This window comes from Oncorhynchus mykiss, chromosome 12 (genome assembly GCF_057628025.1).
Source record: "Oncorhynchus mykiss isolate SJ-2025 chromosome 12, ASM5762802v1, whole genome shotgun sequence".
NCBI classification, from domain to species: domain Eukaryota; kingdom Metazoa; phylum Chordata; class Actinopteri; order Salmoniformes; family Salmonidae; genus Oncorhynchus; species Oncorhynchus mykiss.
The window spans coordinates 21,190,279-21,203,597 of record NC_143033.1 but is presented as its reverse complement, the minus strand read 5'-3'; the positions used below and the strand labels follow the sequence as shown (position 1 = coordinate 21,203,597).

General features: G+C 46.5%; 1 protein-coding gene across 8 annotated transcripts in view; it reads left to right on the top strand.

Annotated features, from left to right (window-relative positions):
• Positions 1-13,319, top strand: part of LOC110537156 (PDZ and LIM domain protein 5) — a 112,455-nt gene that overhangs the window by 90,462 nt on the left and 8,674 nt on the right. For 2 of the 8 annotated variants that reach the window (XM_036937164.2, XM_036937161.2), the window contains exons 6-9: positions 5,366-5,392; positions 5,685-5,839; positions 7,348-7,378; positions 11,149-11,312. In XM_036937164.2, coding sequence (XP_036793059.1) covers positions 5,366-5,392; positions 5,685-5,839; positions 7,348-7,378; positions 11,149-11,312 — 377 coding nt within the window. Of the gene's footprint in view, positions 1-3,591; positions 3,615-5,365; positions 5,393-5,684; positions 5,840-7,347; positions 7,379-8,106; positions 9,329-11,148; positions 11,313-13,319 lie in introns of those variants that run through there. The other 6 variants (XM_036937165.2, XM_036937162.2, XM_036937166.2 and 3 more) reach the window with 5 other exon arrangements.

Below are 13,319 nucleotides of genomic sequence, written 5' to 3'. Positions count from 1 at the left end.
CCCAACCCAGACCAACCCAACCCAGCCTATCCCAACCCAGCCCAACCCAGCCCAGCCTAACCCAACCCAACCTAACCCAGCCTAACCCAACCCAGCCCAGCCTAACCCAGCCCATCCTAACCCAACCCAGCCTATCCCAGCCCAGCCTAACCCAACCCAACCCAGCCTAACCCAACCCAGCCTAACCCAGCCTAACCCAGCCCAGCCTAACCCAACCCAGCCCAGCCCAACCCAGCCCAGCCTAACCCAACCCAACCTAACCCAGCCTAACCCAACCCAGCCCAGCCTAACCCAGCCTAACCCAGCCCAGCCTAACCCAGCCCATCCTAACCCAGCCCATCCTAACCCAGCCCATCCTAACCCAGCCCAGCCCATCCGAACCCAACCCAGCCCCGCCTAACCCAGCCCAGCCTGACCCAGCCCAGCCCATCCTAACCCAGCCCAACCCATCCTAACCCAACCCAGCCCAGCCCAGCCTAAACCAACCCAGCGCATCCTAACCAAACCCAGCATAACCCAACCCAGCCCAGTTTTGCCCAACCCAGCCCAGTTTAGCCCAACCCAGCCCAGCATATCCCAACCCAGCCCATCCTAACCCAACCCAGCCCAGCCTAAACCAACCCAGCCCAGCATAGACCAACCCAGCCCAGCCCAGCCCAGCATAGCCCAACCCAACCCAGCCCATCCTAACCCAACCCAGCCCAGCCTAACCCATCCCAGCCCAGCATAGACCAACCAAGCCCAGCGTAGTCCAACCCAGCCTAGTTCAAACCAGCCTAGCCCAACCCAGCCTAGGCCAACCCAGCTTAGTCCAAACCAGCCTAGCCAAACCCAGCCTAGTCCAACCCAGCCTAGCCCAAACCAGCCTAGCTCAACCCAGCCTAACCTAGCTTAACCCAACCCAGCCCAACCCAGCCTAGCCCACCCTGCCTGCCTTTAATTGATAATAGGGTTTATAGCTTTGCCAAACACCCAGTAGTCTGGCTCTGATCCAGTCTGACGTTTTGTTGTTGTGTCGACTTAGACGCTTGTTTTCTAATTATCCCAGCGTACTGGCAGCTCTGGGCTGGAGCAGCTCTTTATTAGGGTGGTTCTCAGGCCAGAGGATAGGAAGTACACTATGTGCTAGTAACATGTGTTTTAGACTAGTCTACCAATGTAGTCCACTGATGCAAATGGTATTAGTTATGTTTCGCAGCTGAATAATCAAATGAAATGTATTTATATAGCCCTTCTTACATCAGCTGTCTCAAAGTGCTGTACAGAAACCCAGCCTAAAATCCTAAACAGCAAGCAATGCAGGTGTAGAAGCGTGGTGGCTAGGAAAAACTCCCTAGAAAGGCCAGAACCTAGGAAGAAACCGAGAGAGGAACCAGGCTGTGAGGGGTGGCCAGTCCTCTACTGGCTCTGCCGGGTGTTGATACATGGCCAAGATGTTCAAATGTTCATAGATGATCAGCATGGTCAACTAATAATAATCACAGGCCTGCAACAGGTCAGCACCTCAGGAGTAAATGTCAGTTGGCTTTTCATAGCCGATCATTCGGAGTATCTCTACCGCTCCTGCTGTCTCTAGAGAGTTGAAAACAGCAGGTCTGGGACAGGTAGCACGTCCGGTGAACAGGTCGGGGTTCCATAGCCGCAGGCAGAACAGTTGAAACTGGAGCAGCAGCATGGCCAGGTGGACTGGGGACAGCAAGGAGTCATCATGCCAGGTAGTCCTGAGGCGTGGTCCCAGGGCTCAGGTCCTCCGAGAGAGAGAGAGAGAAAGAAAGAGAGAAAGAGAAACATAAAGAGAGGGAGAGAGGATTAGAGGGAGCATACTTAAATTCACACAGGACACCAGATAAGACAGGAGAAGTACTCCAGATATAACTGGACACACCCCCCAACACATAAACACCGCAGCATAAATACTGGAGGCTGAGACAGGAGGGGTTATAATAGAGTATCATAGAGACTTTATGCCACTTACCTCTAGGCACTTTGGTTGTCATCTCAGTCTGTACTGCATACTGTAATAACTTCTCTGAGTTATTATATGATCTTTGACCTTCCTCCCTTCTAAAACGGTTTTGGCTAGAAGGGTTACAGCTTATGTCAGAATTGACTTTTTGTAGCAAGTTAGACCTTATGCAGCAGGTTAGTAAAATGAATGTAGCAGGTTAGGATAATTAGTTTAAGGTTAGGAAAAGGTTTAGGTCAAATGCACAAAAACTTTGAGGAACGACAATTTGACATAAACTGTATCCCGTCTAGCCATGACCACCTAAACCCTGTAGACTTCCCCGTCTGCTTGTACAGGTTACAGGTATAGTAGAAACATGTGTGTTCAGCCGCATCCTGTGTGTTTCTCTCTGGGTGTCTGCTCGCACATCGTCTCAGAATGATCCATGTGGTTTTAGGACCCAGTTGAATCACTGCTCTTCTCTTTTCCTTCTTCTTCACTTTGTTTCATCCTCTTCTCCTCTCTCTTCTCTTTTCCTTCTCCTTCACTTTGTTTCATCCTCTTCTCCTCTCTCTTCTCTTTTCCTTCTCCTTCACTTTGTTTCCTCCTCTTCTCCTCTCTCTTCTCTTTTCCTTCACTTTTTTTCCTCCTCTTCTCCTCTCTCTTCTCTTTTCCTTCACTTTGTTTCATCCTCTTCTCCTCTCTCTTCTCTTTTCCTTCTCCTTCACTTTGTTTCATCCTCTTCTCCTCTCTCTTCTCTTTTCATTCTCCTTCACTTTGTTTCATCCTCTTCTCCTCTCTCTTCTCTTTTCCTTCTCCTTCACTTTGTTTCATCCTCTTCTCCTCTCTCTTCTCTTTTCCTTCTCCTTCACTTTGTTTCATCCTCTTCTCCTCTCTCTTCTCTTTTCCTTCTCCTTCACTTTGTTTCCTCCTCTTCTCCTCTCTCTTCTCTTTTCCTTCTCCTTCACTTTGTTTCATCCTCTTCTCCTCTCTCTTCTCTTTTCCTTCTCCTTCACTTTGTTTCCTCCTCTTCTCCTCTCTCTTCTCTTTTCCTTCACTTTGTTTCATCCTCTTCTCCTCTCTCTTCTCTTTTCCTTCTCCTTCACTTTGTTTCATCCTCTTCTCCTCTCTCTTCTCTTTTCCTTCACTTTGTTTCCTCCTCTTCTCCTCTCTCTTCTCTTTTCCTTCTTCACTTTGTTTCATCCTCTTCTCCTCTCTCTTCTCTTTCCTTCTCCTTCACTTTGTTTCCTCCTCTTCTCCTCTCTCTTCTCTTTTCCTTCTTCACTTTGTTTCCTCCTCTTCTCCTCTCTCTTCTCTTTTCCTTCTCCTTCACTTTGTTTCATCCTCTTCTCCTCTCTCTTCTCTTTTCCTTCTCCTTCACTTTGTTTCCTCCTCTTCTCCTCTCTCTTCTATTTTCCTTCACTTTGTTTCATCCTCTTCTCCTCTCTCTTCTCTTTTCCTTCACTTTGTTTCCTCCTCTTCTCCTCTCTCTTCTCTTTTCCTTCTCCTTCACTTTGTTTCCTCCTCTTCTCCTCTCTCTTCTCTTTTCCTTCTCCTTCACTTTGTTTCCTCCTCTTCTCCTCTCTCTTCTCTTTTCCTTCACTTTGTTTCCTCCTCTTCTCCTCTCTCTTCTCTTTCCGCAGGAGGGGGAGGAGGAAGAGACCAAGTTAGTGTCGTAACGGTGACCCTGTCTGCTAGCTCTTTGACTGTGGGATGTGATTATCAGTGCTATCCTGCTGCAGATGATGACTGCGATACAGTTAGATTAGTACCATAGACATGCAGTCGCCTGTCTGCCATATCCCTCATAAACCTCCCTCATATACTTACTTACTAAAGCCTAAACCACAGTCCACAGCCGCTGAGACGTGATAGTCCAGCGTCCTGTTGTGACGTAGCTACACGGCTCTGAGACCACCATCCACAGGGAAGCACAGCAGCGTGGCTCCGGTAGGCGTCCTCTAGTCATTTCAATGTGTTGACAGTTGGAGAAATTGCTAGACCTGCGCTGACAAACTATGAAAACCATCAGTCTAATATTCCAGAATATTCCACACTGCTGTGTGTACATGTACACGTTTTGGACTATGACAGGCGCTTTACACACTCATTTCACAACACAAAACAACCTGCAAAGCCACCGTGTAAATAACACAGCCATAAGCCATAATAAGCCTTGTTGTCCACTGAGGCCAGTTCATTCTGTTCATTCATGCTCTGTGTGGTTAATGACATCCCGGCCCGGTCCGTGTGGGAGAACCAGTGTATTTACACCCAGACTGCGTTTCAAATGCCATCCCATTCTCTTTATAGTGCACTTCCTTCGACCGGAGCCCATAGGCTCTATAAAGGTGATGCACCCCCACCAGACCCATCACCAGGCTCCAGACTGCAACCCAGAGCCATGTAGGCTGACCTGTCACCACTCAGCAGGGCTACTGAACCCTGTCCCTGCATCTGTCCCTCTCCGTCTGCCACCGTGCCACTCTGTTTACCCAAGGCCATTCATTAATTACCAGCCAGGACCGTCACAATTTGACCCCTCTCGCCCCATTCACTTAGAATACACTCAGAGACACACAGTCAAGTAGCACACAGCACACAGCTCACACCCAGAACACTCAGACACACTTGACTTGCCCCCAGTGCAGAAATCCACTTGTAATGTAATAAACAGACATCTTGAGATGTGTGTCTAAACATGATATAATTCAGGACAGGAATACAAACAATGTGTCCGTTCTGGTCCTGAGCTCAATGTAATGTGAGGCTCAGTGGTTCCCCCTTGTGGCGAGAGATGGTAACTTTTACCTGCGTTTCTAACTGTTTTATACATACAATGTCACTATTTAATAGTTTTAAATCAATTCCCCAAAATACAAACTACATCACCAGTTTATTCAGCTGATCAATAATCCATAAAGCATATTTCCCCCTACTACTAAAACCATTGTCATGTTATGTTTGTTTGTCACTGAGTTAACGCCTGTACTGTATGTGGGCTGAATCAGGTCATGTGTGTCATGTCATCTTCATAAGGGTTTTAGACCTGGTCATTGCAGTTAGTTTGAATCGATAGTCAGCTGACTACTGCTCTGCTATTTCTAGTGTAACTGCCGGTTCTGATAGTGGGCCTCCGGGAATTCTTAAGTTAGAATAGCCTGTAACAGCAGTAACCGAAAGGTAGCTGGATCGAATCCCCGTTCTGCCCCTGAACAAGGCAGTTAACCCACTATTCTCCGGGAGGCCCCCATTATAAATAAGTATGGCCTAGTTAAATAAACAAAACAGAAAAACGGATACTTTAGAGCCAAACAGTTTTACATATGGTTTATTCTATCAAACAATATTCTATCTTTCAAGTTTTCTTCTCCTTCTATTTTCCTTTCTTACCACCTTCTCAATGTCCGTGAGCAGAGTCCCCCCAAAGACTGGCCCTAGGAGGTACTGTAATGGAACATCTAGCTGTGGACACTTAGTGAATGTGTGTATGTTTGTCTTGTCTAAGTATACCTGTAGCATTGGGAGTACGAGTGTATTTGTCTGTACCAGTGTGTGAACGAGAACAAATGTTGTACTTGTGTTATGCTACTATATAAAAACATTAATGAAGGTAATAAATTAATCTGAATAATGAAGTAATTATTAAGAGTGATTGTTATGAATGCTGAGTGGTAATGATAATTGTAAAAGAATGTTAATGCTGATGATGACTTTTTTCTGTGTGTGGTCTCAGGAACAGAGTTGAACCAGAGTTGACCCACGCCTCACCCCTCAGCGAGGCCAGTAAGAAGCGTCTGATCGAGGACACAGAGGACTGGCATCCTCGCACCGGAACCTCCCAATCCAGGTCCTTCAGAATCCTGGCTCAGATCACCGGCACAGAGAAAGGTGGGTACCCCCTTTGCTCTGTCTCTGTGTTCTGGTCCCCCTGGCACAGCTCTTGTCTCTGTGTTCTGCTCCCCCTTACCCCAATACCCCGAGGCATAATGACACCCTCGTTACTGGATAACCTGGCACAATGGGACGAGGAAATATACATCTATCCTAACTAGACCATTGTGATCTTACAGTAGTATCCCTCTGAAGTGACCATTTTGGCTTTGCCTTTTCCCCTAAGGGAAAGGTTACATAAGTAGACTGTAGTACAGGTTACAACAGTGCTGCATGTTCGTCCCTGTAGTGCACAGGGCGGGAAATGAACACCAGCCATCAGCAAAAAGCTGGTAGATTTGAGCATTGGCTGGTAGAATATCTGTTCTTACCAGCCACAGTGACGGGTGGTCACACACAGCATTTGGGAGCATAACAAAAAGAGTCCAAAGCCCACATGTAGAAAAAACACAAAATGTGTGTGTTTGTCAGCTCTGGAAAAGGGAATCTCAATGCTACAGTGGTGAAAGTGGGTTCAGTACAGTGTTTTCTGTAATTTAGCTTAATTATCTGAACTTAGGGCATCCACCAGCCATTTCCCATCCTGGTAGTGTAGCTCTGTCTGTGTTCTGTTCCCCCTGGCACAGCTCTGTCACTGTGTTCTGGTCCCCCTGGCACAGCTCTGTCACTGTGTTCTGGTCCCCCTGGCACAGCTCTGTCACTGTGTTCTGTTCCCCCTGGCACAGCTCTGTCTGTGTGTTCTGGTCCCCCTGGCGCAGCTCTGTCTCTGGGCCTCAGCATCCATCTTGCTGTCATCACCCCAGCCCTGTGTGTGTTAGACCTGCTCTGCTGATACAAACTGACATGGAGCTGACAAGGAGCAGTGCATTAGAAGTCATTCTCTATTCCACACATAGGCTGAGGTTATTTCTAGAATGTTTAATATGTGCAAGGCTGTTGATGCGAATGAGTGCTGGAGAGTGGTTTGTACTTGCCTGGCTAGCCATCCACATCAGTCCGGCCAAATGCCACACCAACTAACATTTCTTCTCCACGATGAGTTTGGATTTGAGAATACTGATGGGTTGGGCCAGAGCTAGCGAGTCACAGATTTTTTTTAAATAGGTATATTTTTTTATCAACATCTACTTTGTTAAAATGAGCATTTAAAAAGCAGTAGCACCACTCTCTTTTTGTCTGGTCACCCCATGGCCTCCCGAGTGGCCAGCGGTCTAAGACACTGCATCTCAGTGCAGTCACTACAGACCCTGGTTCGATTCCAGGCATGTTTCACAACCGGCTGTGATTGGGAGTCCCATAGGGCGGCGCACAATTGGCTCAGTGTTGTCCGGTTTTGGCCCGAGGTAGACCGTCATTGTAAATAAGAATTTGTTCTTAACTGACTTGTCTAGTTAAATAAAACAAATAAAAATCAGTTATTTTCTATTATAAGACACACAAGTCTACACGCACATTTGACAAGCTCTGTTTTATGTTGATGAGTTTCTTTCCTCCTCTGTTCACAGACCAAGCCCAGGAGAACAGCGCTGGAAAGAAGTGAGTAGTTGGTGGTATGTCAGTCTGAACCCATGTGATCTGAGGGTAGTTTCCTGGTGTGTGAGGCTGATGCTGTTGTTGTTACTGTTACTATGTTGGGTTGATCAGAGCTTTCTGGCACTCCATGTCTCATCCTGCATGCCACAGGAGCTTGTCATTATTGGGATTCCGAGTTTAGCCCATACTTCCTTATCCATGAGACGCTCAGTATCACACTTAGTTTAAGACTTCATTACAGGAAGCCACATCAGAGGAAACCCTAGTGGAAACTGCTCAAGCAGGGTTAGCTGGGTTGGCCAACCCTCATCGCCTTTTAGAGCTGGGGGTTCTGGGGGTTCTCAGGTCTGTTTTCTGCCCCTATTCATCTTCATCTGCATTAAATGCACCCTGCTGCTCTCCCAACCAAAGCCCCGGCCAATCAGCATGTCACGAAGATGGATTGTGGGTAATTAAGTGGGATTGTGGGTAATCAAGGCCTGCCAGGAGGAGACTTCCAATCTCTCCTTCTTAGAGAGATGTGGTTTACAGACAGCATCCCTCAGACAGAGCTCTCCTGTCAGGAAGTACCACCACTGGCAAACCTGACTGTTTCTGTATATTTATTTTTCTTTACAATGTCTTTCTTTCCTTTCTTCCTGTCTGCTCTCCTGTGTCCTCTCCTTTCTTCCTCCTTCCTTCCTTCATTCCCTCCATCTCCCCTCCTTTCCTGTGTCTTTTGGGTGTGTTAGGGTGAACAAACCGGACCCAAAGGTTGTGGGACAACAGTACAACAAGCTGAGAGACTGGCACCACAGTGTTTCGGCACGCACACTCAACGTGCAGTAGACTGTAGTTTGCTGTGCCCAGTAACATCTCTCTGCCTGTGTTTTATTCATTTCAATCAGCCTGTAGTTAACTAGAAAGACCGTCTCAGATCTCACATTATAGCAGTCTGAGATTTCACATTATACCTCACCACCTGTGCCTTGTCCTATACCACATCCCTTTAAGTAGTTACTGGAATTAGTTAGTAAGTTGCTGTGTATGTGTGTGTACAGTGAGCCTGCTGGTGTGTTAGGGGAGTGTGAGAGTGAGTGTGTGAGTGAGTGTGTGTGTGTTTGAGTTAAATACTCTCCCTTGCCGTAGTACATACACACAATGGCCAGGTTATTAGGTGCACCACCCCGTTCGCACGTGACCATGGCTTGCTAAATATTGCAGGCAGACAAGCATTGAGGCATTCGATTACTGTTGGATTGAACATTAGATTTGGCAAAACAAGTGACCTAAGCGACTTTGAGAGTAGTATGATCGTTGGTGCCTGGTGCTTTTCACGCTCGACAGTGTCTAGGGTTTACAGAGAATGGTGCGACAAACAAAAGCTTGTTGATGAGAGAGGTCAAAGGAGAATGGCAAGAATCGTGTAGGCCAACACTGGACAACTGAGGAGTGGAAAAACATTGTTTGGTCTGACAAATCCCGGTTCCTGTTGCGTCATGCTGATGGCAGAGGCAGCGTAAGCAGCATGAGTCCATGGCCCCATCCTGCCTGGTGTCAACGGTACAGGCTAGTGGCAGTGGTGTAATGGTATGGGGAATATTTTCCTGGCACATGTTGAGTCCCTTAATACAAATTGAGCAATGTGTTCATGCACCGAAGAATACAGGCTGTTCTGGGGTCAAAGGGGGGTGCGACCTGGCTACATGGGTGTACCTAATAAACGGGCCACTGAGTGTATCTTGAATACCGCATGAGAAGCAGATTGAGATTAAATCTGCACATTATCATCTGTAATAAACTACTTTTTGTGTTTATTCTGTTTGTTTCTACTTCTGTTCCAACTTCATTCTGATACTTTGTGTGTATCTTTGTATTTTATCTTCATTTTGTTTCGTTGTATACACTAACCATATTCATTTTACTTGAGGATTGTAACTGCTTATATATCAATAAAGTTGTATCCTTTTCTCAGCTGTTCTTCATTTCCTGTCCCCTTTTCCGTTTCTCTTGAGCTTCCTTTTCTGTTTCTTCTTCTGCTATGCAGTACATTATCTAAACACTTGACTGTGCAGTAGGTGCTCAGTGGGTAGAGCATGGCGCATGCAACGCCAGGGTTGTGGGTTCCATTACCACACTGGACCAGTATGAAAAAGTATGAAAATGAATGCACTCACTACTGTAAGTAGCTCTGAATAAGAGCATTTGCTAAAAAAATGCTTGGTCTATAGTAATGGATCCTTATCGTCAGTAGAGGGCAGTATCCTCAAGACATATTTAAATGACAGCGTAGCTGACCAATTTGACATTCATACAACTCAATATGACCTGGAGCAAATCAAGTCAGACTCAAGTCAGGTTACTTGCCTTAGGGCAAGTCTTTCTCAAAAGCATTATTTATAGAACCGTCAATGTCATGGAGGGAAACGTTGCAGAGTCTGAAAGAATGAGCAGCTCCACAACATACATTATTTCACTGAAAGAGAGTAAGAACGGAGAGAAAGAGAGAATGAGAGAGATAGAGACCATGCCAACTCTAATTGTGTTCCTGTGTTCCTTAGTGATGCACCATCTGGACGCTGGGTAGTATCCTGTATCCTTATTGGATATACTGACCATGGTTTTCATCAGACACAGCTTTTAATCCAATCATCTCTCTTCTTAATTGGCCTGATGGTTGAGTGTGTCTCTGAGCTTCCTGCTAATTCATTGTAATGATTAGTGCCTGGGCTGGATGTGACTCAGTCACATAATGAGCCCAGGGTTTTTTTTGTCTTCAAAACAGCGCTTCCAATGCACTTGTATTTCCAACAACTATTTAGTTATTTTTGGGCATGGTCTGCACATTGTTACACATAAACATGCACTTGAACAGGAAGAGAAGCACATCTTTTATATTGGGGGTAGGAGAGGATGCAGAATGTGGGAGTTTTATTAACGCCGAAAATAATGAAGTAAGTCTGCATAGTTTTTAGTGGGGAGGCGTGTTGTAATGGAATGACATTCTAACAGCTGTCCTGGATTAAACTCATACTGTACTGTAACCATGGCTGAGGTTGCCATAACAAACATGGCCTGGGCCTGAGGGAGAGACTGACAGGCCTCCGTTGGCACAGCCTGGTGATGTGAATAGTCCTGAATAAACAACACCAACCCTACCAGAACCTGGGAACCTTGAATACTATAAAGGAAAAGCATTTCTGAAGTATGATGGAGTGTCTGTGTGTGTGTATGTGTGTATTTATATTTGTGTAACTGTATAGGTTTTTCAGTTTTACTATCCTTGTGGGGACCAGAAGTCCTCACAAGGATATTAAAACAAGGAACATTTGGACAAGTTAGGTCATTTCACAGGAAAAAGGCTATTTTAGGCTTAGGGGTTAGGTTTAGGGTTAGGGTCACAATTAGGGTTAGGTTTAGGGTTAGGGTCACAATTAGGTTTAGAGTTAGGGTCACAATTAGGGTTAGGTTTAGAGTTAGGGTTAAGGTTAGGATTAGGTTAATAGAACAGGAGGTTGGGGGCATCTTAATTGGGGAGGACGGGCTCATGGTAATGGCTGGTGCGGAATAGGTGGAATTGTATCAAACACAAGGTTTCCAGGTGTTTGGTGCCATTCCAGCCATTATTATGAGCCTCCCCTCAGCAGCCTCCACTGGTTAACGGTTAGGGTTCGGCTTAGGGAAATCAATTGTTTGGTCCCCACTAGGATAGTAAAACAAACGTGTGTGCGGTCAAAGACGTTCATGTGTGTCCATGAACAATGACCTATAAGCAGTCCTTTTCTGTTCTCCAGTAAAGTTGTTGAGAATGCCCCGCCCAGTGGTCACATCACAGCATCAGTGAAGACCATGACCAAAGTCCCAGGAGCCCCCAGGAATGGCAGCAGTGTCCCGCCACCCACCTTCAAGACCCCGTCTGCCCAGGTCAAACACTCCTGGCCAGCTGGAGGTTCAGCAGGTACTGTTACACCATGACACTACCACTATGCTATTCTTCTGACTGTCTGCCCAGAGGATTCTGTGGTTAGGTTCACTCACCTGGCTGTGTTTACACATTCTGATGATGTTTCTGTTATTGTGTGTGTCCTGCTGCTATGATAAAACAACAGATTTGCTTGAAGCTGAGTTATATTACAGCCTTTGTTGAACATGGATGAGTCAGAAATGCTAATATACATCTTTAATTTTTCTAAGTTGAGAGCTCTGCCCTTTACTCAAACAGTACTCATTAACTGTGACTTCATGTAGCAGCTTCTCTTGACCTGCAGGGGGCAGACCTGTGTTGTTACTGGAAACCCTCACCATTGAATCAGTGCTTTTATTAGAGCAGCATAAAACAAGCTGTATTCAGCTAATGAGCTCAAATTATAGGCTCCTTTTCCACGATTCCTGAGTGAAAACGTAGAATTATATATAAGATGTCCTGCTCTTTAATAAACAAAGACGATTGAGGGGCTGTGAGAGCTGCAGCTTTCTCTGTAGAAGTCATTAGGAGTCATTATTACTGAGATTACTATTGCTGTATGCCTTTACAGAGCTGTGTGAGGCAAGAGAGGTCCTATGCTTACCTCCTGCCTCCCTGGGGACCTCAAGTGAGAGCTGTTGAAAGGGGGTGTATGAGAGACCACAGATACCTCTCTGTTAGATAGAGTATGTATCACATTTACGCTTACTTGACCTTGTGTTCACAAACACATACCTCATACTGACTGTGTGGAACCAGGCCAGATGCATGGTATGTTCTGTGTGATTCTACCATTCCCCCTACTAGTGCTAAATATGTCATGTTTTTCATGGCAGTTTTCATAGCAGCAGGCAGGACCACAGGAGGTTGGTGGCACCTTAGTTGGGAAGAACCGTCTCGTTCTAATGACTGGAGCAGAATCAGTGGAATGGTATCAAATACATCAAACACATGGTTTCCATGGTTTCCAGGTGTTTGATGCCATTCCATTCGCTCTGTTCCAGACATTATTTTGAGTCGCTCTCCCCTCAGCAGCCTCCACTGGGCAGGACAGGATTGGTATTAGGTTGTATACAGGTGTTGTGGTGTGTTCCATGGGTCTGTGTGTGTGTATGTGTTACTGTTCGTGTGAGAGAGAACTATGCCCTCTGTCCGCCATCTGTGTAAAAGCCAGGCAGCATTGATGACAGAAGGTAATACATCTCCCAGATGTTTATCAGAGAGAGATGAGTGTTGTCTTATAAACTCATCTATCCAGCCTCCCTCACCTCCCTCCTTCCATTGCTCCCTCCCTCCCTGCCACCATGCACTCCTGTCATTGTGTCAACCAAGAACATGTCCCCTAAGCCCTGGGACTGGGCTAGAAACTGCTGCCTCTAAACGGTCACTCAACAGGACATTTAAAAGACCAACTTAACCAGATGTGGTTGAAGTAGTAGTTTGATGGACCTGGACCAGGGGTTTGGACCAGGGGTTTGGACCAGGAGTTTGGACCAGGAGTTTGGACCAGGAGTTTGGACCAGGAGTTTGGACCAGGGGTTTGGACCAGGAGTTTGGACCAGGAGTTTGGACCAGAGGTTTGGCAGCCCTGCTGTGGTTCAAGTGAAACAGAGATACAAATCTCCAGTGTTCCCTTACAGCCTGCCCAAAGCCTCTTCAGGGGTTAGTTAGAGCATAGAGCCAACACACAGTGACAATATCATATACAGTTTATGCTCTCTTCCCTCCTTGCTCTCTCTCTGGCTCCCCCGTCTCTCTCTCTCTGGCTCCCCTGTCTCTCTCTCTCTGGCTCCTCTGTCTCTCCCTCTCTGGCTCCCCCGTCTCTCTCTCTCTCTGGCTCCCCTGTCTCTCTCTCTCTGGCTCCTCTGTCTCTCTCTCTCTGGCTCCCCCGTCTCTCTCTCTCTCTGGCTCCCCTGTCTCTCTCTCTCTGGCTCCCCCGTCTCTCTCTCTCTGGCTCCCCCGTCTCTCTCTCTCTGGCTCCCCCGTCTCTCTCTCTCTGGC